This window comes from Neoarius graeffei, chromosome 16 (assembly GCF_027579695.1).
Source record: "Neoarius graeffei isolate fNeoGra1 chromosome 16, fNeoGra1.pri, whole genome shotgun sequence".
In the NCBI taxonomy this organism is placed as follows: Eukaryota; Metazoa; Chordata; class Actinopteri; order Siluriformes; family Ariidae; genus Neoarius; species Neoarius graeffei.
In genome coordinates, this window is record NC_083584.1 from 57,759,184 (window position 1) to 57,786,569 (window position 27,386).

The 27,386-nt window shown below is 44.8% G+C and overlaps 1 protein-coding gene across 1 annotated transcript in view; it reads left to right on the top strand.

The window, feature by feature from the left end:
* Nucleotides 1–3,425: 3,425 nt before the first annotated feature.
* LOC132900895 (calcium-activated chloride channel regulator 1-like) overlaps nucleotides 3,426–27,386 on the top strand; it is a 40,010-nt gene continuing 16,049 nt past the window's right edge. Inside the window, exons 1-6 of the mRNA XM_060943241.1 lie at nucleotides 3,426–3,617; nucleotides 19,195–19,332; nucleotides 19,429–19,579; nucleotides 19,736–19,841; nucleotides 19,990–20,152; nucleotides 20,347–20,577. Coding sequence (XP_060799224.1) covers nucleotides 3,474–3,617; nucleotides 19,195–19,332; nucleotides 19,429–19,579; nucleotides 19,736–19,841; nucleotides 19,990–20,152; nucleotides 20,347–20,577 — 933 coding nt within the window. The 5' untranslated portion in view covers nucleotides 3,426–3,473. The remainder of the gene's footprint in view (nucleotides 3,618–19,194; nucleotides 19,333–19,428; nucleotides 19,580–19,735; nucleotides 19,842–19,989; nucleotides 20,153–20,346; nucleotides 20,578–27,386) is intronic.

The window sequence follows — 27,386 nt, forward strand, 5'->3', positions numbered from 1 at the left end:
TCTGTGACAGCTACTCCCACCAATGCGACACCGCGACTTCCCCCTGCTGAACTATGGCAGGACCCACTCTTCACTAAATGGCTCATTAACTCCCCGAATACTGGCCAATCAGTCCCCAAAATTATTATTGTGTGTATATGCATGCGCACACACACACAAGTCATCTGGTTGGGGAGAGAGCTCACTTCCTCTGCTCTCTCTCTCCTTATATAGGGCGTGGTCGCTGGGAAGACACACAAACCCAGGTTAATTGACATCAGGTGTAGTGATTCTGCCACTTACCTTCCCTGACTCCGCCCTCCGGTCACAGACTGACGCTTGACACACACCCCCGCTGCCACATGCACATTTCACTTTACCTTGCTCATTTGCACTATTCCGCACTACCTCACCTTAACAGCTATTAGTTTATTAATATACTGCTTATTTCATGTTTACCTGCTATACCTCAAGTGCCCTTGACTGTTTATTTTATGTCCTTTTGCTCCAATTTATATATATATATATATATATATATATATATATATATATATATATATATATATATATATATATATACACACACACACACACACACACACTACCGTTCAAAAGTTTGGGGTCACCCAGACAATTTTGTGTTTTCCATGAAAAGTCACACTTTTATTTACCACCATAAGTTGTAAAATGAATAGAAAATATAGTCAAGACATTTTTCTGGCCATTTTGAGCATTTAATCGACCCCACAAATGTGATGCTCCAGAAACTCAATCTGCTCAAAGGAAGGTGAGTTTTATAGCTTCTCTAAAGAGCTCAACTGTTTTCAGCTGTGCTAACATGATTGTACAAGGGTTTTCTAATCATCCATTAGCCTTCTGAGGCAATGACCAAACACATTGTACCATTAGAACATTGGAGTGATAGTTGCTGGAAATGGGCCTCTATACACCTATGTAGATATTGCACCAAAAACCAGACATTTGCAGCTAGAATAGTCATTTACCACATTAGCAATGTATAGAGTGTATTTCTGATTAGTTTAAAGTGATCTTCATAGAAAATAACAGTGCTTTTCTTTCAAAAATAAGGAAATTTCAAAGTGATCCAAAACTTTTGAACGGTTGTGTGTGTGTGTGTGTGTGTGTGTGTGTGTGTGTGTGTATATATATATATATATATATATATATATATATATATATATATATATATACACACATAGTGCTCAGCGTAAATGAGTACACCCCCTTTGAAAAGTAACATTTTAAACAATATCTCAATGAACACAAACAATTTCCAAAATGTTGACAAGGCAAAGTTTAATATAACATCTGTTTAACTTATAACGTGAAAGTAAGGTTAATAATATAACTTAGATTATACATTTTTTTCAGTTTTACTCAAATTAGGGTGGTGCAAAAATGAGTACACCCCGCAACAAAAACTACTACATCTAGTACTTTGTATGGCCTCCGTGATTTTTTAATGACAGCACCAAGTCTTCTAGGCATGGAATGAACAAGTTGGCGACATTTTGTAACATCAATCTTTTTCCATTCTTCAACAATAACCTCTTTTAGTGACTGGATGCTGGATGGAGAGTGATGCTCAACTTGTCTCTTCAGAATTCCCCATAGGTGTTCGATTGGGTTCAGATCAGGAGACGTACTTGGCCACTGAATCACTTTCACCCTGTTCTTCTTCAGAAATCCAACAGTGGCCTTAGATGTGTGTTTAGTCATGTTGGAAAAGTGCACGACGGCCAAGGGCACAGAGTGATGGTAGCATCTTCTCTTTCAGTATAGAGCAATACATCTGTGAATTCATGATGCCAGCAATGAAATGCAGCTCCCCGACACCAGCAGCACTCATGCAGCCCCACATAAGGACACTGCCACCACCATGTTTCACTGTAGGCACCATGCATTTTTCTTTGTATTCCTCACCTTTGCGCCGCCATACAGTTTTGAAGCCATCAGTTCCAAAAACATTTATCTTGGTCTCATCAGTCCAGAGTATAGAGTCCCAGTAGTCTTCATCTTTGTCAGCATGGGCCCTGGCAAACTCTAGGCGGGCTTTTTTGTGCCTGGGCTTTAGGAGAGGCTTCTTTCATGGACGGTATCCATGCATGCCATTCCTCTGCAGTGTACGCAGTATTGTGTCACGGGAAATAGTCACCCCAGTTTGGCTTTCTACTTCTTTAGATAACTGCAGTGAACTTGCATGCCGATTTTCTTCAACCCTTCTCATCAGAAGACATTCCTGTCGAGGTGTTAACTTCCATGAACGACCTGGACATCTCTGTGAGATGGTTGCAGTTCCATCTTTCTTAAATTTTTGTACCACTTTTGCTACAGTATTCTGACTGATAAGTAAAGCTTGGCTTTTCTTCTTGTAGCCTTCACCTTTGTGGTATAAAGAAATTATTTTCTTTGGGGAATTCTGAAGAGACAAGTTGAGCATCACTCTCCATCCAGCATCCAGTCACTAAAAGAGGTCATTGTTGAAGAATGGAAAAAGATTGATGTTGCAAAATGTCGCCAACTTGTTCATTCCATTCCTAGAAGACTTGGTGCCGTCATTAAAAATCATGGAGGCCATACAAAGTACTAGATGTAGTAGTTTTTGTTGTGGGGTGTACTCATTTTTGCACCACCCTAATTTGAGTAAAACTGAAAAAATGTGTAATCTAAGTTATATTATTAACCTTACTTTCACGTTATAAGTTAAACAGATGTTATATTAAACTTTGTCTTGTCAACATTTTGGAAATTGTTTGTGTTCATTGAGATATTGTTTAAAATGTTACTTTTCAAAGGGGGTGTACTCATTTACGCTGAGCACTGTATATATATATATATATATATATATATATATATATATATATATATATATATATATATACACACACATAGTATATATACCTGTGAGTGTTTAGTTTATGTCTATTTCTTATCTAGAGTGTTTATACTGTTTATACTGTTTATATTGTTTATTTCAGTTATTCTATTTTTATGTATTGCATTGCCTGTTTGCACCGTGGGTCAGAGAGGACTGAAATTTCATCTCTGTTGTATGTCGAGCATGTATAGCATATTTGAAAACAAAGTTGACTTGACTTGAATATATCTACAAGTTTGCACATGAACCATTTCCTTGGTGAAACTTTGCTTTGAAACCCCACAGCTTTGCCACTAAGCAGCAGGACAAGCAGAATCTCAAACAAAACAGGATGTTACTTAGCACTCAGAGTGCACAAACGTGTCGCTCAGTGGAACGTCAAATACGCCCCTCCACACCCTGATAGAAACAGAATAAAATGCGTTCTCTCTGCTTAACTTGATTATTGCACTGCGTATTTCAGCTGAAGATTGCAAACAGCTCATCTTATTTTGTAATGGGAACATTTTTTTTTACAAAGCATAAAAGAATAAGTGATAACTACTGAAAAGTTTAATTAAAATCAAATCTGCGTTTACAGTTCAGTTTTGCAATCATGGTACTGACTGCGGTGTTGGTGTTTCTCAGTGCACTGGGACCTGTTATAGCAATTCGACTGGATGGAAATGGGTACACTGATATTCTCATTGTTATCAACCCACAGGTGCAAGAGAATGAAGAACTGATCCATCAGACCAAGGTATTTATTCATACATATCCTAATACCTTTAGGATTCGAACTGATATATGAAATAGGTAACATTAGTCTTGTGTTACTATAACATTTATAGATAGTTAGTTATTGGGTTAGTGAATTAGTTAGTTTGTCATATCCTCATATATAATTAAATGTATAGTAAATAGTTAGATAACATTATCCAATGTATATCTTCGTGCCATACTCTGGAGACAATCCTATATCTACACAGGTGTTTAAAATGTAAATGCACACGTTTGTATTCAAAGTAATTATGACTTTGTTTCCTGTGGAAATTGCACTGAAATAAATTTGGAGTTAGGCACATAAATATTTATCAAATTTATTGTAATTTTAGCTGTTTACCAGAGTCAACTGGAGTTTAAGTATGTATACTGAACATGAGCTTAAAGTTCAGCCTTTCAGCTTTGATTTAAACGGAATCTACATCCAAATGAATGGCATAGGGATTTTTTTATTTTTATATGAGGTCCCCCCTTTCTAGGAGACCAAACGTAGCAACTGGCTGCTGAGCTGATCCCTTGCCAGGTGTGTGTTATTCCCTCATTATTCACTTGTAAGTAGGCAAGTGGACAAAGTAATGGACACAAATTAAACTGTCATTTTTAATACTTGCAAATAAAATCCTTTGCAATCAAGCCTCCTGATGTCTGAAACTTGTAGACATCACCAGACACTGTTTCTTCTATGGTGATGCTCTGCCAGGTCTTTTCTGAAGCTGTCTTCAGTTCCTGCTTGCTGTTGGGGCATTTAGTCTTCAGTTTAGCCTTCAGTAAGTGAAACGTAGCTCAGTTGGATTCAGGTCAGGGGACTAAGGCTAGGCTGACACTTGCACGATTCCGTGGCACGCATTGGCACGACTTGAGTCGTGCCAGTGCGCAAACTAGTTGTAAACTGGCGTGAAGTGTGCGTAAACCCGTCGTGACTGCGTGCCATGTCGGGACGAGAATTTTGAAATGTTCAAAATTTTGGTCACGACAAAATTTCGCGACCGGGTCGTGAACTATGCAGAAACTGTTCGTGATCTCGTCGTGAACTCATCGGGACGATGTGGGAGGATGCGTGCCAGTGCGTGGAAGTGCGCACCATGCCACGACTGTCACGAACTGCCACGAATAGTTCACAAACAGCTCACGTCGAGTTCACAAGTAGTTCACGACATGTTCACGAATTGGTGCGCGTCGCAGCGTGGCCGTGCCTTCCCACTGACACGGTCATGCATTGATGGCACAAGCAGTTCACGACTAGTTTACGCACTTCACGAACAGTTTGCGCATGGCACGAGCAGTTCATGACAAGTTCACGAGCAGTTCACGAGCAGTTCACGACTACTGCGCGACAGTGGCGCTCGCGTCGGTGCGGGGGTATATATAGGGCTTCCCGGACACTTCTCGCCATTCGCAATTTTTTTTCTTGTTTTTTTCTTTAATGTCTTTTATTTTCTATTCCTTCATGACTTTTTTTGGGGGGGGAGTTTTGTTTCTTTTATTTCAAAAATGGAACAACTGTGGATGCAGCTCATGAAGCTACTACCATTCTTTCTTGCCAAGGGACAGCGCCAGCAGGGGACATGTAGTAATGTGACAGGTAGTCTCGCTGATCCTTTGCATCCTTCTGGGTATGATGGCCAGTTAGAGGCAGCAGCCCCTGCAGGTGTCGGTCAGTCCTCCATCCACCAGGGATCAGATCATGTGTGTCCGGATCTTCGCGGTCCACTTCTGAAATTGCGTGTGGGTATCTGATGAGGATGAGGTTGTGCATGACACAGGCGTGCCCAAGTCGGCACGACACCGTCCGAATTGCGCAAACTCGTCGTGCCAATTCGGGAAGTGTGTAAACTATGTGCAAACTATGCGTGAACTCGTCGTGCCAGTTCATGAATGTGGATGGGCACGCATTCGTGAACTCGTCGTGAACTATGCGTGAACTAGTCGTGAACAGTGCGGGAGCCTCCCAGTTCGTGCCCCAAAATGGCACAACTTGCCACGACAAAATCGTGGCCAAAAGTCGTGCAAGTGTCAGCCTAGGGTAACTTGGGCAGTGCAGAAAATTCCACTTCTTTGCCTTGGGCTGGTTTTCAAGTGTACTCTGGGTGATTGTCCATTTCTACTGAGGAGTGCCGTCCAATGAGTTATACAAACAAACAAACAAAAATTGAGAGCTGTACTCTCGTCTTTCCTCTGTGCTGGATTGACCTTGTTCCTTCTCCTGATAAAAATAAATTATGTCCAAGATCTTTATTACCCAACATTCTTCATACAACATTACATGACTTGATTGTCTTTCCTTCAGAGATATAGTCAGCTGTTTTAAATCTTTCTTGATAACCATCAAAATACTGCAGTTTCATTAGAAGTAAGATGGCTGAAAACTCAAGCGACCAAGCACCAGGTTCCAATTAAAGAGATGGTTTATTGTGTGCACGAAGACAACCTGAGTGCTTTAAAGTCTCAACAAAAGTTTTGTCCAAGGCTAAGATCGGAGAAATATATGTGCAAGGACTGAACATCATGACCCAAGGAACAGACTTTTAAATCACAAGTGAACAAAGATAGTTCCAGCAATCACATAAAATCAAATTGATCTTAAAATGAATTAATCATGTATACTTTAAGAAATAATCATAGAACCATTGAATACAATCCCACCATACTTTGGGGAGCAGGCTGCCAGAGTTTTTGCCACATCCAGGAGAGAGTGAGAGAGAGATCAAAGTAGCTCAGGTCCAGTGCAGAAAGAAAAGGAGAAAACTAGCAGATAGTGATCTCAGTGTAAATCAGTCGAGTCTGAGTTCAGCATATGAGATTGTAACAACTTTATCAGAGTGGGCACTGAGGAACTGGAGACAGATGTTGCAATTCAAGGTGTGACACAGCTTTCTCTCTCTCTCTCTCTCTCTCTCTCTCAGTAATGACTATCTGTAAGATACACAGACACTAATAAACAGCCGGTAATTCAACACAGGTGTACCTTGTCACATGTTACCTGCTGTCAACCTGACTCCTCGCTGTTCACAGCCGATGCTTGACCACACTCTTGCTGCCACATACCCCTACCGCCCAGCCTGCAGCTGACCCCCCCAGTGGGAGAGGTAACCTGCCATCACCATCTGTGCTCCTAGCCTTTGGATCACCCCAAATTTAAAGAGCTGAAGGGCCTGATACCAACAAATGATCCATGCGTTGACATCCTTCATGTGGTGGAGCCACTGGACTGGGGCATGGTCAGAACAGATGGTGAACGGGCATCCAAGCAGGTAGTACTGGAGAATAAGGACCACCCACTTGATTGCCAGACACTCCTTTTGTACGGTGCTGTACTTTGACTCTTGTATGGAGAGCTTGCGGCTGATGTACAACACTGGGTACTTCTCCCCCTCCACCGCCTGGGACAAAATCAGCCTCCAGCCCTCTGTCTGACATGTCAGTCTGCAAAACAAAAGAGAGAGAAAAGTCAGGAGAATGCAACAGCAGGCCCCCACACACAACCGCTTTTACCTGAGCAAAAGCCCGTTCACATGGATCCATCCACTGGACCACATCCGGTGCCCCCTTTTTAGTGAGGTCAGTCAGCGGGCTGGTGACACCTGAATCGTTAGGCACAAACTGCCTATAATAGCCAGCCAGCCCCAGAAACTGCCTCACGCCCTTTTTGGTCTTAGGCCATGGGCAGGCTGCAATCACTGCAGTCTTATCAATTTGGGAACACACATGCCCATGACCCAAGTGGAAGCCCGGATACTATACTTCCACCTGTCCAATTGCACACTTTTTCGGGTTTGCTGTGAGCTCAGTGTGCTTCAGCGACCTCAGGACAGCCCTGAGATGTTAGAATAGAATAGAATAGAATAGAATAGAATAGAATAGAATAGAATAGAATAGAATGCCTTTATTGTCACTATACACATGTACAATGAGATTAAAGCATCTCCAATAACAGTGCAAACAGCGTGTAGAGAGGGAGAGAGAGAGGAACGGGGGAAGGGGAAGGAGGAGAGGAAAAAAATAAGGGGGGGGCGTAAGGTGCACAGTCTGATGTGTATGTGTTGTGTTACACATTATGGAGTGAGGTATTGCACATATAAAGTATTGCACAGAGACAGTCACATTGTAAATTATTGCACGAGAGAATCACATTGTAAGATAAAATATTTCACATTTGAATTATTGCAAGGTAATGTAAAGTGCACAGACTTGAGGTATATGTGCTGTGTGTAAGGTGCACAGTCCTGAGGTGCATGTGTTGTGTGTAAGGTGCATAGTCCTGAGGTGCATGTGTTGTGTGTAAGGTGCAAAGTCCTGAGGTGTATGTGTTGCATTTCACATTATGGAGTGAGGTATTGCACATTATAAAAGTATTGTATAGAGAGTCACCTTATAAAGTACTGCACATTTATAAATTAGTAAAATAGTAAATAGTAAAATAAAATAGACTATAAAGTCAGAGCATATCTGAGTTCAGGGCGGTTATGGCTTTTGGAAAGAAGCTGTTTTTTAATCTATTTGTCTTTGCCCTGATGCACCTGTAGCGCCTCCCTGAGGGCAACAGGTCAAACAGATCAAAGCCAGGGTGGGAGCTGTCCTTGATAATATTCTTAGCTCTGCTAAGGCAGCGGGAGGTGTAAATGTCCATCAGGGAGGGGAGAGGGCAGCCAATGATCCTCTGTGCTGCCTTTACTACCCTCTGGAGCCTCTCCCTGTCTACAGCAGTGCAGCTGCCGTACCATACTGTAATACAGTACGTCAGTATGCTCTCGATGGATGAGCGGTAGAAGGTCAGCAGCAGGTTGGAGCTTAAGTTGTACTTCCTGAGGACTCTCAGGAAGTGTAGCCACTGCTGTGTCTTCTTAATGACTGCTGTTATGTTCTCTGACCAGGAGATGTTGGCGGAGATGAGGACACCGAGAAACTGGAAGGTGTGGACCCTCTCCACATACTCGTTGTTGATGTAGAGGGGGGCTAGGTCGGTGCTGTGCTTCCTGAAGTCAACAATGAGCTCTTTGGTTTTCTTGGTGTTCAGAGCGAGGTTATTTTCTGAACACCAGGCTGCCAACTTCAGGACATCCTCTCTGTAGGCTGCCTCGTCTCCCTTTGAGATGAGTCTGACCACTGTGGTGTCATCAGCAAACTTGATGATAAGGTTGTTGTTGTTGTGGGTCGGACTACAGTCGTGGGTGTAGAGGCAGTACAGGAGGGGGCTCAGCACACAGCCCTGTGGAGAGCCGGTGCTCAATGTGCGGGTGGAGGAGAAGTGGGGGCCAAGTCTCACAGTCTGGGGCCGGTTAGTAAGGAAGTCCTTTAACCAGGCACATGTGAGAGGGGGGAGGCTGAGAGTGTCCAGTTTTCTAATAAGGATGTCTGGGATTATTGTATTAAAAGCTGAACTGTAATCCACAAAGAGTATGCGGACGTAGCTCTGCTGCAGTTCCAGGTGATTTAGTGCAGAGTGGAGAGCTACAGCAATGGCGTCCTCTGTGGATCTGTTTGTGTGATATGTGAACTGGTAGGGGTCGAAGTCTGGGGAGAGGTGGTCCTTGATGTGCTGAAGAACTAGTCTCTCGAAGCACTTCATGATTACCGGGGTGAGCGCCACAGGATGGTAATCATTCAGGCTGGTGATGGGAGACTTCTTCGGCACTGGGATTATTGTTGCAGATTTTAGGCAGGGCGGGATGACTGCCTGAGCCAGAGAGAGGTTAAAGATCCTGGTGAAGGTAGGGGTGAGCTGGTGGGCGCACGCTCTGAGCACCTTACCAGGTACACCATCTGGGCCGGCAGCTTTCTTGGGGTTCACTGCCAGGAGCACCCATCTGACATCGTGCTCCTGTACAGTGAAAGGAGTGGTGTAGGAACTGTGTGGTGGTGGAGGCAGGGCAGGAGCAGATGAGTCCTGCTGAGATGTTTCGAAGCGAGCAAAGAAGCAATTTAGCTCCTCTGCTAGCGGCGCACTCCAGTCTCCTGTTGGCGCATCACAGTCTCTAAAGTTTGTGATGTCCTGAATGCCCCACCACACCTCCCATGTGTTGTTGCTGGACACGTGGGACTCTATGCGCAGCCTGTGGTCCGCCTTGGCTTTATTTATACCTCTTTTCAGATCAGCTCGAGCAGCTCTGTACAGAGCTCTATCACCTGACCTGAAGGCAGCATCGCGAGCCCTGAGGAGTGAGCGGACCTGGCTGGTCATCCAGGGTTTCTGGTTTGGGAAGACCTGGATGTTTTTATCCCCCGTCACATTCCCGATGCAGAACTTGATATAGTCCAGCACCGTTCCTGTGAATGTCTCCAGCTCCTGATGTTCAAATAAGTCCCAATCTGTCCATTTAAAGCAGTCCTGTAATTTTGAGAGTGCGTTGTCAGGGCAGGTTGTGATCAGAGGTGGAAAAACCCGGGTGCAGAAAGTAAAAACCCTGCCACATTTTTGCTCCAGCCAATTCAATGAACCAGCTGATCCTAATTACCACATCCCCTAAGCCAGGTTGATGAGCTAATTGGTGAAATCACCTGTGTTGAGAGCACAGGCAGAAGGAAAACCTAAGCAGGACTTTTACTTTGTCAATTCAGTTTTTCCACCTCTGGTTGTGATAGTCCTTGTGGTGGGCCTGGCTCTGCGTCTGAGGGGGGTGTAGGCTGGGGAGAGCAGGAGGGAAAGATGGTCTGACTGGCCGAGGTGGGGGAGGGGGATGGCTCTATACGCATGCTTGATGTTAGAATAAACATGATCCAGAGTGTTCACCCCTCTAGTAGAACACTTAACATGTTGGTAAAACTTCGGCAGTACAGTCTTCAAGTTGGCCTTATTAAAGTCTCCTGCGATTATGTGAACACCGTCAGGGTGGGCCCACTGCTGTTTGTTAACGGTGTTCAGCAGGAGAGAGAGTGCTGTGTTTACACTGGCGTCAGGTGGAATATACACAGCTGTGATAATCACTACAGTCAGCTCTCTCGGTAGAAAAAAAGGCCGGCATCTTACAGACATGTACTTGAGGTCTGGGGAACAGTGTTTATCTATAATTGTTCCGTTGTTACACCAATTATCATGCACGTAAATACAGACCCCTCCCCCTCTGCTCTTACCAGAATCCTCAGTTCTATCCCAGCGGAGCACAGTGCAGCCTGCTAGCTGCAAGCTAGCATCGGGTATTTCCGGATGAAGCCAGGTTTCTGTGATAATTAAAACACAGCAGTCCCGAACATAGCGATTTCCAGCGAGTTGTAATTCCAGATCATCCGTTTTATGTACCAGGGATCTAGCATTAGAGAGATACAGGCTTGGTAGAGGTGGCTTGTGTGGTTGTTTTCTTAGCCTTAGCATAGCACCGGACCTGCAGCCCCACTTCTGCTTCCTCTCCCTCCTCTATCTGCGCCGCCTCCTAGACCCGACAACAATCCACGGAGAGCCCGGCGGTCTCGCTATGTCATCTGGGATGTTATGCGTGAAGAGAAAGTCGCTTGAAACAGATACCTGATGTTGGTTACCGATGGCTAAAAGTGTCTGGCAGGTGTACTGTATGTTTGCAGAACCGATGTTGCACAAACAAGCAAGAAATAAATACAAAAACAAACAAAAAAAAGAGCACTGAAAAGGAGAGCCGTAAGCCGCTGCAACCACGCGTGCCGCCATCTTGATGGTTGTAAATGCTGCTGTCATTCATTATGATTAATAATTATGTTGTTTAAATAGGCCACAGCATACACATTGTGGGGATGGAGAATTCAGTCCATGAGACACTAAGATGTCACTGGAGCCCCAAACAACCCAAAAGGAAGGGTGACAAATCAAACGGAGTGGGAAAGGCCATTTTCTCATGGGATTATGAAGTCAAGGGGATTTAACAATATCCCTTTGTTAAATCCAGTGTCGAATAAAAGTGAGCTGCACCTAACCGATCGAGCAGTTCATCAATGCAAGGCATTGCATATGCATCAAATTTAGACACTGCGTTGATTTTCCTACAGTCCACACAGAACCGGACCGACCTGTTGGTCTTGGGAACCAAGATCACTGGGCTGCTTCACTTGTTGTGTGACTCCTCAATTACTCCCATCTTAAGCATAGCCTGGAGTTCATCCCAAACCACATTTTTCTTGTGCTCGGGGAGCTGATATAGGTGGCTGCGCACCACTACCACCCCAGTGGAGTCTTGATGTGGTGTTCTATGAGGCCAGTGTGACCAGGGAGGGACGAGAACACATCACAAAACTCCTCCTGCAATCTGATAACCTGTGCTCTCTGGGACGGTGAGAGGTGGTCTGCACAGCAGACTAGGGTGAATTGGGCAACACTTTTTGGACTTACCTCCAATCCCAGCTCTGCCCTCTCCAGAACTACCATTCCCAGGGCCACAGGGACCTCCTCTCTCCACATTTTCGGGAGAGTGAGGTGGTAAATTCGACATGTCACCTCTATCTGGACATTTGACCTCATGGTTGACCTCCCCAATTTGCCATGTGATCTCAAAGAGCCCTTGCCACTTGGTGAGTAATTTTGAGCTTTAGGTGGGCAGTAAAATGAGGACTTTATTTCCTGGTGCAAATTCCCTTAGCTGTGTCCCTCTGTTGTACAGGCAAGATTAACGATCTTAGGCCTGTAGCAAATTCTCCTGGGTTATGTGAGTCAGTGCATGGAGTTTTGCGTTCAGGTCAAGAACGTATTGAATTTCATTTTTGCTTTGAGAAGGCCCCACCTCCCAATTTATGTTAATTATGTCTAAGATGCTACAGGGTTTGTGCCCATACAGCAATTGGTGGAGGCTTGCTGGACCTCACACACTGCAAACAACAGAGTGTCGAGCCACCTATCCCAGTTTCTAGCATCCCCATGAATGAACTTACAAATCATGTTCTTAAGTGTTTAGTTAAATTGTTCAACCAGCCCAAGCATTTGCAGATGATAAACACCAGTATGATTCGATTTAATCCCCAATAATTCATACAATTCGCGCAGTGTGCGTGACATAAAAGTAGTGCCTTAAATGAGGATTTCTTTCAGAATCCTGACTCAGGAGATAATGTGGAAGAGTGTCTCTGCAACACTGTGTGCTGAGATATTGCAGAGAGGCACTGCTTCCGGATATTGCATTGCATAATCCACTATGACTAACACAAAGCGATACTCACATGCAGATTGATCTAATGGCCCGACAAGATCCATGCCAATTCTTTCAAAGGGATCTCAATTAACGGTAATGGGCATAATGATGCTTTTGGCATGGCTGCTGGATTTACCAGCTGACATTCACAACAAGCCGCACACCACCTGCAGACATCGGTGTGAGTCTCTGGTCAATAGAAACTAGCCATGAGACGATTTAATGTTTTGTCCTGACCCAAGTGCCCAGCCATAGGATTATGATGAACCGCATGGAATAAAAGTTCCCTACGGCTTTTTGGGACCAGTTTGAGTGTCCTGCATCACTTGATACAGCCTATCCTTAAGAAAACAAAAATACGGAAAAGAAAGTTCAACGTGGCGGCACGGTGGTGTAGTGGTTAGTGCTGTCGCCTCACAGCAAGAAGGTCCGGGTTCGAGCCCTGTGGCCGGCGAGGGCCTTTCTGTGTGGAGTTTGCATGTTGTCTGCGTGGGTTTCCTCCAGGTGCTCCGGTTTCCCCTACAGTCCAAAGACATGCAGTTAGGTTAACTGGTGGCTCTAAATTGACCGTGAGTGTGAATGGGTGTCTATGTGTCAGCCCTGTGATGACCTGGTGACTTGTCCAGGGTGTACCCTGCCTTTTGCCCGTAGTCAGCTGGGATAGGCTCCAGCTTGCCTGCGACCCTGTAGAACAGGATAAAGTGGCTAGAGATAATGAGATGAGAAAGTTCAACGTTAGGTTGGAGGGTTACTTTTAATTATTTCAGTTGGTCAAAAGTGTGTCTCAGAGACTCATCACGCATCTGTTCCAATGGGAAATCCTTTAATTGATTCCTCAGAGAAAGAGGAGGGCCCTGCCCACTCCCCGTATCATCGTGATGTGGAACTGACACAGATGGCCCTGGGACTGCCTCCCCAGCTAACATTGCAGTGGGATTCCCCCATCACATACTACTGTAGGACCCACTCACTACTAACTGTTTTATAAATGTTTTAAACCATGTTCCCAGGATAAATGGATGGGTGAGGCTGGGAACTAACCTCTGTCTCCACACTATGCTTTTCTCCCTGGAATTAAATAGTGACAGCCATCAGTGGATATCTGTGAATGTTACTGAGCACACACCTGACCCTCAGCAATCATGCATTTCCCATCAGGCTTTGATGCATGGAGGTCTGATTACAAACAGAATCTACCAAAGCCTGATGTGTACCCCCTTGAATACTCACGAAGACACTGTATGTTCCTGCTTGATCAGGGGAAGCCTGCGGTGTATCAGGAAAGCAAATCAGTAGCCCTACTTCCTTGTGGAAGTGCTGATTCCGGGAAGTCCCAGCCTTCCCTCTGCACCGAGAGACCTGCCGAGGCTCGCTCCCAGTTCTGCTGGGCATGGATGAGTCTAGCTGTGAAGAGAGAGAGTGAGCTAACAGCAGCACAGACATGGAAATAGAAGGGAGAGGAGAAACATGAGGACAGACACGAGTATGGGGAGCAGATTTTGGGGGAATTGGCCCCTGTCTCTGCAGGGCTGGGGTAGGGGAGGGGTGAGGAGAGAGAGGGAGAGAGGGAGGGGGAGAAAGTGAAAGTGAGCGAGAAAGAGGAAGAGAAGCTGTGGGAGCACCTGCTCCCAGAAACACCATCAGGTGATCCTCCACCAGCTGGACTGCCTCCTCCAGTGAGGCTACACAGTGACACTGGATCCATGTTGAGATGTCATTCGGCAGTTGGGTGACAAAGTGCTCCAGTGTCACATGGTCAATGACATCCTCCATGTCGCATTTGCCTGCCCATAACCACTGTCGGCAGGTGTCTCAGAGCTGCTGCACAAATGCAAAGGGGTGGCCGGCTGTGCTGTAGGCCAGTGCACGGAACCACAGGTGATGCTCTTCCAAGCCGTGGCTGACTTGTTGCAGTATAGTCTGCTTGAAGTCCGGGTACTCTAGCATGCTGGTAGCCAGGAGCAGCCGAGCCACGAGCTGTGCTTCTCCATCAGGACCATCAATAGGCGAGCCGCCCACTGTGAGGTTAGCAACAAGCTCGAACAGCTCAAGGAAGGCTGCTGTATTGTGCTGCGGCCACATCTTGACCAGCTGCACAGGAACGCTGGCCACAGGAGTGACCAATGGAGTACCCACCGATTGGACCAAGCACCACATCACCTGCAGGTCCTTCACCTGGCCTTGCACAAGGCCTGAAAGCACTACACCTGCTCATTGGACAGTGCAAGCATCTCTTGGTGCTGACATTGGAGGTTAATAATGAGAGCCTGGAGGAGCTCCCTGACTGGTGTGGACACCATGGTGGCATTTGTTCCTCAAGTCCTGTGTTTCAGCACTGGTGTAGCAACTTTATCAGAGTAGGCACTGAGGAACTGGAGACAGACACTGCAATTCAACGTGTGTTTTACTTTGTCACTTTTCAGTGCTATCTAGGCTCACGCACACAAATATACACGTGGGGAGATACAGCTTTCTCTCTTGGTACTGGCTGTCTGAAAGACACACAGACACACATTAATAGACAGCCAGTAATTGGACACAGGTGTACCTCATTACATGTTACCTGCTGGTTCAACCTGACTCCTTGCTGTTCACAGCTGATGCTCGACCACATCTTCACTGCCACAGGGATCTTGTGGTAAGAAGGGGTAGCAAGGTCTGTGAAATGTTCTGACTGCTGTAGAAAAGAAACTGTTTTGTTTTATATGGACATGTGGACATAAGGACCTTCCAGAGGTGGATAAGGTGGAAGCATGTCTGTGAAGATTCTCAATCATCCAGGTCATAGTAAACTGTGGGTGGTAGAAATGGGCAACTGGACTTGCTTGAAGATTCTTGAAAACATTTCACCTCTCGTCCAAAAGGCTTCCTCAGTTCTGTCTGACTAATAGGGAGTATCAGATATTTATCTTCTCCTGGATCAGAATCAGAATTCTGATGACCAGCTCATCTAAGGTGTCATTGAGGCATCATGTTGGTGTGGGTCACTGGAGGCTGGATGTGAACGGCGAGTCATTAGGGTGATCGAAGGATTGCCAAACTGGTAGGGGTCGAAGTCTGGAGGGAGGTGTTCCTTGATGTGCTGAAGAACTAGTCTCTCGAAGCACTTCATGATTACCGGGGTGAGGGCCACAGGACGGTAATCATTCAGGCTGGTGACGGGAGACTTCTTCGGCACTGGGATTATTGTTGCAGATTTTAAGCAGGGCAGGATGACTGCCTGAGCCAGGGAGAGGTTAAAGATCCTGGTGAAGGTAGGGGCGAGCTGGTGGGCGCACGTTCTGAGCACCTTACCAGGTACACCATCTGGGCTGTCAGCTTTCTTGGGGTTCACTGCCAGGAGCACCCGTCTGACATCGTGCTCCTGTACAATGAAAGGAGTGGTGTAGGAACTGTGTGGTGGTGGGGGCAGGGCAGGAGCAGATGAGTGCTGCTGAGATGTTTCAAAGTGAGCAAAGAAGCGATTTAGCTCCTCTGCTAGTGGCGCACTCCAGTCTCTTGTTGGCGCATCACAGTCTCTGAAGTTTGTGATGTCCTGAATTCCCTGCCACACCTCCCGTGTGTTGTTGCTGGACACGTGGGACTCTATGCGCAGCCTATGGTCCACCTTGGCTTTATTGATTCCTCTTTTCAGATCAGCTCGAGCGGCTCTGTACAGAGCTCTATCACCTGACCTGAAGGCAACATCGCGAGCCCTGAGGAGTGAGTGGACCTGGCTGGTCATCCAGGGTTTCTGGTTTGGGAAGACCCGGATGTTTTTATCCCCCGTCACATTCCCGATGCAGAACTTGATATAGTCCAGCACCATTCCTGTGAATGTCTCCAGCTCCTGGTGTTCAAATAAGTCCCAGTCTGTCTGTTTAAAGCAGTCCTGTAGTTTGGAGAGTGCATTGTCAGGCCAGGTTATGATAGTCCTTGTGGTGGGCCAGGCTCTGTGTCTGAGGGGGGTGTAGGCTGGGGAGAGCAGGAGGGAAAGATGGTCTGACTGGCCAAGGTGGGGGAGGGGTATGGCTCTGTACGCATGCTTGATGTTGGAGTAAACATGATCCAGAGTGTTCACCCCTCTAGTAGAACACTTAACATGTTGGTAAAACTTCGGCAGTACAGTCTTCAAGTTGGCTTTATTAAAGTCTCCTGTGATTATGTGAACACCGTCAGGGTGAGTTCGCTGCTGTTTGTTAACGGTGTTCAGCAGGAGCGAGAGCGCTGTGTTTACACTGGCATCGGGTGGAATATACACAGCTGTGACAATCACCATAGTTAGCTCTCTCGGTAGAAAAAAAGGCCGGCATCTTACAGACATGTACTCGAGGTCTGGGGAACAGTGTTTATCTATAATTGTTCTGTTGTTACACCAATTATCATGCACGTAAATACAGAGCCCCCCTCCTCTACTCTTACCGGAGTTCTCAGTCCTGTCCCAGCGGAGCAGAGTGCAGCCTGCTAGCTGCAAGCTAGCATCGGGTATTTCCGGATGAAGTCAGTTTTCTGTGATAATTAAAACACAGCAGTCCCGAACATAGCGATTTCCAGTGAATTGTAATTCCAGATCATCCGTTTTATGCACCAGGGATCTGGCATTGGAGAGATACAGGCTCAGAAGAAGTGGCTTGTGTGGTTGTTTTCTTAGCCTTAGCATAGCACCGGACCTGCAGCCCTGCTTCTGCTTCCTCTCCCTCCTCCGTCTGCACCGCCTCCTAGACCCGACAACAATCCACGGAGAGCCCAGCGGTCTCGCTATGTCATCTGGGATGTTATGTGTGAAGAGAAAGTCGCTCGAAACAGATATCTGGTGTTGGTCACCGATGGCTAAAAGTGTCTGGTGGGTGTACTGGATGTTCTCATAACCGATGGTGCACAAACAAGCAAGAAAGAAATACAAAAACAAACGAAAAAAAGAGCACTGAAAAGGAGAGCCGTAAGCCGCTGCAACCACGCGCACCGCCATCTTAAAACTGAGGGTCAGAGGTCATGATGTCATGTTATTGACAGATCAGTTTCTGTTTTTGAAAAAGTCTGAAGCTGGTGAAAAGTGTGAAAGGGTAATGGTATTGAATACTGAGCTAAAGTCTATAAAAAAAGGATGTGTGCGAGGTGTTGGTAGATTCCAGGTTTGCAGAGTGAAGTGAAGAGCCAGGTTTGTTGCATCCTCAACAGATCTATTAGCCTGATAAGCAAACTGGTTCATCAGTAGAGATGTACAGGACTAGGAAAGGACGAAGCACTGAAACACTTTAATAGCCACTGAAGTAAGGGCAACTTACGTCAGTGGGTGAAGTTAGCGGATATGTTGTTTTAGCTGATGTAGGGACTAGGATGATGGGAGATTTTTTTAAACACTGTCATAAGGAGGTGCTGAAAATGTCAGTGAACACTGGGACCAATTGATCCACACAGCAGCTGGGGACAGCTGATCTGGCCCTGTTGCTTTCATTTTATTTTGTTTTTCTAAAAGCCTCCTCCTCTCAGCCTCCTAAATGGAAAAGGGGTGCAGTGAGGGAAGGAGGAAGAGGGAGCTGAGTTCTGGGGTGTGTGCAGCCTCAAACCATGCATAAGTGTCACTGAGCCTGTCAGAGAGACCTGGTCCTTGAATGGTGGTGAAGCAGGCCCATTATTGGAGTTTGTCATCTCCTTCAGGCTTTTCCATACTGCTCAGGGGTTACTGGGAGTGTGTAGTTCCATTTTGTTTTTTGTTTTTTTTGTGAGTGTAGTCAAAATAGAAAATATAGACATATGCACCCTTAAAAAAACCTGAGAAAAAGAAGAAAATTAAGTCCACCTTTTCCTAGGTCTGAAAATGTTTGAGCTAGCTTTGTGGTCTTTTTTAAATTTTGCTGAAACCTGCAGGAGCGGGAGGCATGGTGGTGTGGTGGTTAGTGCTGTCGCCTCACAGCAAGAAGGTCCAGGTTCGAGCCCCGTGGCCGACGAGGGCCTTTCTGTGCAGGGTTTGCATGTTCTCCCCATGTTCGCGTGGGTTTCCTCTGGGTGCTCCGGTTTCCCCCACAGTCCAAAGACATGCAGGTTAGGTTAACTGGTGACTCTAAATTGACTGTAGGTGTGAGTGTGAATGGTTGTCTATGTCTAAGTGTCAGCCCTGTGATGACCTGGCGAGTTGTCCAGGGTGTACCCCGCCTTTCGCCCGTAGTCAGCTGGGATAGGCTCCAGCTTGCCTGCAACCCTGTAGAACAGGATAAAGCGGCTAGAGATAATGAGATGAGACCTGCAGGAGCCACACATATTCTGAACATTTTTGGTGCTCTTTCTACTCAATAAAAATTGTTATTGTTCATGTTATTGTTTCTGCTATTTATATTTGTTTAAGACACATTATCGGCTCAACCTAAATAAATGTGTTCATATTCACTAATATTGCATTATATATGTAAGATGTAATGTGAATTTCCCTTACTGGGGATCAGTGGAGTTTATCGTACCTTATCCATAAATTTTCTTTCCCCGCTGTCTCCACAGGAAATGATCATCAGTGGATCAAATTATCTATTTGAAGCTTTAGACCACAAGGTGTTCTTCAAGGAGGTGAAAATACTCGTCCCACCAAACTGGACAACAGGAAAGTATGAGAAAGCAAGAAATGAATCCTATGAAAAGGTACACCATTTATTCAGTTTTGTTTGAATATATAGTGGTGAAAAAGAAGCTGAAGGTACAAACCTGCACAAAATGTCATTTACATTTTATTTTTAGGGCAGAATAATAATTGACAACCCACATCCTTCATTTGGTGATGATCCATACACTCGTCAGACCAAAGGCTGTGGAGAGGAGGGTGATTACATTCATTTCACACCAAACTTCTTGTTAAACAATGATCTCATCCAAGTATATGGACCTCGAGGTAAGAGCCAGTTTGTGTAAAACACACACACACCTTCATGGCCAAGCATTTCCTCTTTTAAATGTAATTGCAATCATTAACTGTGATCAAAAAACACCAGGTATTACACAGACTGATAAGGCTGATTTATATTTACCTTTCTCTGTTTACTTTCAGGACAGGTTTTTGTGCATGAATGGGCTCACCTCAGATGGGGGGTATTTGATGAATATAATAAGAAAGAACCCTTCTATGAGAAGCTTGGTGAAATTCTACCGACAAGGTTTTATCACTTTTTGATATATGATCAGTGAATGTAAATGGACATTATACCAATATTTATCAATAATTTGCTCCATTTCCTTTTCACACGACAGCCCTGGTCTGAATAAAGCCACTACAAATAGTGAATGAATGAATTTTCTTTTCAGGTGTACTGAGAAGATTACTGGCCAGTGGCATGAAATTATTCACCAGCAAACTCGACCTTGCCAATTTGATGAAAACGGAAAACCAACATCCCAGTGCGAATTCCTTCCAGATAAAGTGCAAGAGACAAATGCTTCAATAATGTACCTACAAAGTTTAGAATCTGTGAGTATAATAGTTGCTAAAGCATTTTCAAATCAATTTTAACAAATGCTCAAACAGTAGTAGTGTTTTGAGAGTAAACACAAGCAGGTATGTAGTATAGAGTCATCACTTTGATCTGAATGATCTCTGAAAAACTTTGAGAGGAATGACTTTACTTTTGCTGTGATGCCTTTATTATAAGCATTTTTTTTTAGGTAAAAGCATTTTGTCAAGAAGGGGAACACAACATTGACGCTCCCAATGAGCAGAACACGAAGTGTTCAAACAAAGCCACACAAACCGTCATCTTTCAGGATTCTGTGGACAAAGATGCCCTTCAAAATCTAAAGCCTCTTTCATCTGCACCACCAACTCCAACGTTCAAAGTCATACAGAGGGGACCTCGGGTTATCTGCCTCGTCCTTGATGTCTCAGGAAGCATGCAGGTGAGTAATATCACATAAAAATAGCCTCCAAAGCAAAACTGGACTCTAAAATCAGTACACTGTAATGTAGTAGAGATCGTTCCCAAAATAAGTCCATCCTAAAAAAAAAAAATGAGGCAAACACTGTAATCCAAATATAATGATGGTAAATGAATTGAGAAATAGTTCATTTTACTTCAAAAACCACTTTATCCTATTTGAAGTCAAACTGGATCTGAAACCTAAACAAGTAACAAGGACACAAGGCAGCAATACACCCTGGATGGGACTATGAGCACTATCCACACACATTCACACCTAGGGGCTATCCTAACCACCTACAAGCAGCTGTCTCAAACCTCCAGGGTCCCTGGTTTAGTCCTGAGCTCAGGTTACTGTCTGGGTGGCACTTCACATGGTCTCGCTTATCTGCATGGGTTTTGGTGCAAGGGAGATTTATGGGAAAGGTCACCCCCAAAAGATGCTACTCCTGTCTAACAGCCTCCCCCAATCAACAGGCTGTCAGTGTCTGTTGTACCTGTTCTTCCCAGAAGGGCAAAGGAGCAGACAGAAGACTGATCTGCAGGAAAATGGGGTTGGACCAAGGTTTTTGCTGGAGTCTGGTGAAGAAGTGATGCCCTCAGTGGGGCAGAGAAGTGGGAAGATGACATTCTCTGCAGAGCTGGCTGGCAGAGTGATGTTCTTGGCCAAGGAGGGAAGTGGAAGGACTGCTTCAGCAGAGTAGACAGGCAGGCTGACATCCTTGCTGGAAACAGGTGGCAGAGTTTGTGAGATTGGCCGATCAGCCTCTGGCATGGGCATAGACATAGCCTCAGGCATGGGTAGGGGCACATAAATGACACTGGAGATCACCTCATCAGTTTCCAGCACAGACATGGACATAGGCTCAGGCATTGGCAAGGACATGGGCCTGAGCAGCACATTAGAGAATGTCCCTTTGGTGTCAAGCATGGGCTTGGCAATGGAAACTGCTCTGTTAATCTCAGACATGCTCATAGGCATTGGCAGGGGCATGACAGCAGAGATCCCCTTGTTAATCTCTGGCAGAAGCAAGACCTCAGAGGCCACCTTGTTGACCTCCGGCAGGAGCTGAGCCAGGTTGGCTGTTTTGTTGGCTTTTGGCATGGGCTCTGGAGTGGAGGCTATTTTGTCTGCCTCTGGACAGAGTGAATCACTGGAGGCTGCCCTGTCAGCCTCTGGAGGGAGCTCCTCAGTCAAGGCTGCCATGTTGGTCTCTGGTATGTCCATGCAGACTTCAGCCCCCCTAAAAAATTTCTGGGGTCTCCTCCCTCAAGAGGGCACAGAACAGCCACTTAGTTAATGTGCTGGCCATCTTTTCAATACCTGGGTACATGCTCAGATTGCCATGCCTGGGGGGAGTTTTTATTCAGGGTTTGCTCCCCTAGATCTGCTGTGTTTAGCAAAACCAGGGGCGCCACAGAGAGGCACAATAGATGGTTTTCATCATGTGAGAGGCTAGATGGTGTGGCCCCTTGATATTGTGTGATGGTATTAGAGGGAAGCCATATTTTGCACATCACATGGTGCTGCATATGGGGATACCAGTCTAGGACACCACAGAGGCCACTAGAAAGGTAGTACTCCTTGAGTAATCCTTACCCCCACCAAGGAATGCCCAAGCTTGGAAAGCTTGTAAAAAAAATGGATAGCATTTGGTGCTCCAACCTGCCAAACTCATTGAAATTAAACCTCTTAATAATAATGTAACACCCCTTGGGGCCGAATGAGAGTCTCGACTGATGTGATAGATTTCTTTTCTTTTCTTCACCACTGAAGCCAGGATGTACAAAGGCAGGATGCAGCAACCTTATTCTATTCATCGAACAGCACTGTGAAAACTGCACCAGGACATACAAACAAACATTTTACAATCTGGTTTCATGGATACAAGCTTCATTATATTAAAAACTACAAAGAGCCACATTAAATTACACGAGACAAAATTACACAAAACAAAACTCATACATACATAGAAATGACAAATCATCATAAGTTAATAAACTACACCATACCTCACTGCACTCACCAAGGAATGCAAACAATACGATACAATCCTTTCTTCCATCATTAAATGGGCATCAAGTCCAAACTAAGTTCACAGTCTGAGGTAAACCTTGGGTAGGCCCAAGCAAGCATGTACTGTAGGCTACATCTTCACTAACTGACAGCTTCTCTTTTAAAAGCTCATCTCCTTTTGTGCAAACTATGGTGCCCCCAAAAGGACAAATTTCAACACCACAAAAACATAGAATTTCCAATCACAAATTCACACACATTATATTAAAAGACATACAATATACAAATACACAAATATTTCCCCCATAACCCATACCATACAAATTTCATAAGCAATACAAATTTCAAAGTGGTTCTTTACAAATAATAATAATAAGTTCAATTTACAGTATATCACACCTTTCTCACAACCAAGGTTGCTTTACAACTGGGGAAGGAAGGAAAAAATGGTTCTCTTCAAGTCAACCATTGAACCAATCCTAATGTATGGCTCAGAGACCTGGACCCTCACTGCACACCTTCATAAATGCTTTGACAGTTGCTTCACCAACTTGCTCTGCAGGATTCAGGGTTTGTCCAGCAAGTCCCACCCCACCTTGGGGTATATCAAGGTACTCTGCCGAGGCTAAGCACCCCCCTGAGCCAGGTGACATGCACAGTTCGCAGGCCACTTTTTCTGTGCCAAGGAGGAGCTAATTTCCAAGTTCTTCCTCTGGAAATTAGCTGGTTAGGGTCACTTTACCTGTCCCCAGGTCATTGCAAAGGACACTGAGATTAATTTCACTGAATTGGGCAGTGCCATGGAAGACCCTGTCTGCTGGCATGACATTGTACGTAGTCTCTCAACCAAGGCTGCACAATGATGATGATGATGATGACAGCCACTAAAGCTTGTCACCAAACGTAGTGGAATCTCTGAGGCATGGGTGCTCGAGGAGGTATTTAGCCCACTGGCATGCTGGCCCCATGAGCCAGTGGAACATCCACACCACCCATATGCTTTCTTGAGGTTTGGATTCCACCAGGCTCTCATAAAAATTACACTGGAGCAGGAACCCTTTCAGAGAGTAATTAATGCCACCATAGGGAGTCAGGATATGAATTCATGTGCACTGACAGAACTACGTTGGGTGAGATGCCAGCATGTTGCTCCTGTTGTTTGTCCGCTCCTGTTCTCCTGCTGCATCCATATTATGTAACAAAGTATTACTTTAAGAATAGGTGAGAGCAGGATGCAGATGCAGTAAAACACTTTTACTGGAGCAAATACAGCTCGACATCATGAAGAAGGTTTGTAAACATGAAACAGGAAAAGGTCAGTTGATCTGCAAACAAAATAACAATGAAGACCAAATCCAAAATGCAAAAACCAGGAGATGAGCCAAAGTCACAAAATCAGAAAAGCATACACAAAAACAACAGCTGGGTTGTTTGTCTTTTTCTAAACTTTTGCTTAGAAAAAAAGAACCAAAACTTTGCAAAGGAAAAAAGTCAAATCCAAATAAAAGGGGAAAGCAGAAACATGTGAAAACTATCAAGATGCACAGAAATGTAAACCAATCCCATAAGAAGGGAGGAGACAAGACAGAAACCAAAGTAAAACACATGTGGTCATGGAAACAAATAAAGGGCTCCTCAGAAGTCCGGCAGCTTGATGCGAGCTGCAAAAGCATGGAGTTCTGTTTGAGAGGGACTGATGTGACAGAGTCCATCCTGTGTCCTCCTTAAGATTAGGCTACTTAGCATTATAATTCACACCAAACTGAACAATAAATCTAATCTAAATCTTCCACTGTGTTTTCTGAGAGAGTAACTTTTTTGTTGCAGGGTGCAGTGAATGAACTGACATTAATTTGATTATTAAAGCAATGAAATTTCCCAGACTTCTTTCTGTGGATCGATATGATTGGATGTGGTCTTCCAGAATCTGTGATCAGAACGGTATCCATAGCAACAGTCTGTTGTTTATAGCAGTGGTCTGCTATAGAATGCCATAATGGACCAATCAGAATCAAGGATTCAACAAAGCTGTGTAATAATTTAAAATAAAGGAAATAACCTTCTTGACATAACACAGGAAACATATGCTGACATGAACATGTGGAGTTGTGAAAAACAGAGACTGAATGCCTTTCACCTCCCTGTACACAAACCTTTGGAGATAGCTGTACTGTTAGGACTGGGGACTGTCTTGGCCTCTCGAGGCCGCTGTCATTGCTTTATCTTGTCATGTTTGTTTTGGCCTCTAAATCAAATCAAATCAAATCAAGTTTATTTGTACAGCGCTTTTAACAATAAACATTGTCGCAAAGCAGCTTTACAGAATTTGAACGACTTAAAACATGAGCTAATTTCATCCCTAATCTATCCCCAATGAGCAAGCCTGTGGCGACGGTGGCAAGGAAAAACTCCCTCAGACGACATGAGGAAGAAACCTCGAGAGGAACCAGACTCAAAAGGGAACCCATCCTCATTTGGGCAACAACAGACAGCCTGACTATAATATTAACAGTTTTAACAGGTATAACCCTCAACTGTCCTCATGGGGCCGTCCTTCACAGGAGTGGGGCGATAAAACTCCGACCAGACACAGGGCACCAGGATGGATCAAGCAGGTCCGAGGGGCAGAAGAGGCCAGCATCTCAATCCCAGGATCAACATGTAACTCAGAGGGACAGATGGGGGGGGAGAGAAAGAAAACACGTTGTTAGGTATGCCCTAAAAATGACAAGTATTAAATCTGTGTGGTAGGCTCGCAGAGACGAGAGTCTTTACATCAGGCATGACGCACAATGGCATGTTAATATGGTAAAAAATATATCATGACCTGCTCTGGCTGGATGCTTGATTGGGTGATGGGAGCACACTCCTCAGCAATGATGAGATGCAGATGGGACCCTTAGGGCTGGCCAAGACAATTCAGTTACATTTCACTGGGTCTGGGACATGCGACAGAACGTCTGACGGCCGATTCCCTGCAGGCTACGATAGCCAGTCGAGGTCCCCACCGTCTCCACCAAAAGATTTCCTGTTGACTCCATGTAACTCAGAGGGACAGATTTGGGGTGGGGGGGGGGGGGGGGGAAGAGAAAGAAAACACAGGTGGTTAGGTATGCCCAATGTCACCTGAATAAGTAGGAACAGTATACATATTGCACCGAGTACAAGCAGGGACTCCGGCAACTAACTATGACAGCATAACTAAAAGGAGAGAGCCAGAAGGTAACACAGGCATGAGGGAGCCCCGGGACATAAAGCAGCCAGCCACTGCACCGTCAACAAACTCGAGTGAGCAAGCGAGTGGGGACTGACAGCATCCATACATCCCAGTTTACCAAAACACTCTATGTCTGAGGACCCTCCAGATCTACTCCTTTACCTCATAAACACCATTAACAAAAGGCTTGACTAAACAGATATGTTTTCAGCCTAGACTTAAATGCTGAGACTGTGTCTGATTCCCGAACATTACTTGGAAGGCTGTTCCATAACAGTGGGGCTTTGTAAGAAAAGGCTCTGCCCCCTGATGTAGCCTTCACTATACGAGGTACCAGCAGATAGCCTGCACCTTTTGATCTAAGTAGGCGTGGCGGGTCATAGAGGAGCAGAAGTTCACTCAGGTACTGTGGTGCGAGACCATTTAGTGCTTTAAAGGTCAATAGTAGTATTTTATAATCAATACGAAATTTGATTGGGAGCCAATGCAGTGTGGATAAGACAGGCGTGATGTGGTCATATTTTCTAGTTCTAGTAAGGACTCTTGCTGCGGTATTTTGAACTAACTGGAGCTTGTTTATGCACTTATTGGAACATCCAGACAGTAAGGCATTACAATAATCCAACCTGGAGGTAACGAAAGCATGGACTAGTTTTTCTGCATCATGCAATGACATTAAATTTCTTATCTTTGCAATATTTCTGAGATGAAAGAAAGCTATCCGGGTGATGTTATCAATGTGAGTTTCGAATGAAAGACTGGGGTCAATAATCACTCCGAGGTCTTTTACTGCTGCACGTGAAGAAACAGAAAGGCCATCCAGAGTTACTGTGTAATCAGAAAACTTACTTCTAGCTTTATGTGGTCCTAGCACAAGTACTTCAGTCTTGTCAGAGTTAAGCAGAAGGAAATTTATAAGCATCCAGTGTCTAATGTCCTTAACACATTCCTCAATTTTATTAAGCTGGTGTCTCTCATCAGGTTTTGCAGAGACATACAACTGTGTGTCATCAGCATAACAGTGGAAACTAATACAATGTTTATGAATAATATCGCCCAAAGGTAACATATATAGAGAAAAAAGCAGTGGACCCAAGACAGAACCTTGTGGAACACCAAACTTTACCTCGGTACGTCTAGAAATATCACCATTTATATCGACATACTGATAACGATCAGTTAGATAAGACCTGAGCCAGGAGAGGGCCATTCCCTTAACTCCCACAACATTTTCTAGTCTATCCAGAAGAATGGAATGATCAATGGTATCAAATGCTGCACTAAGGTCAAGCAACACAAGTAGCGAGACACAGCCCTGATCAGACGCCAACAGTAGGTCGTTTACTACTTTAACCAGAGCTGTCTCTGTGCTATGATGAGGTCTAAATCCTGACTGATACATTTCATGGATGTTATTCCTATGTAAATATGAGCATAACTGCTGTGCCACAGCTTTTTCAAGGATCTTGGAGATAAAGGGGAGGTTTGATATTGGCCGATAATTGGACAGCTGACAGGGATCAAGGTCAGGTTTTTTAATCAGGGGTTTGATAAC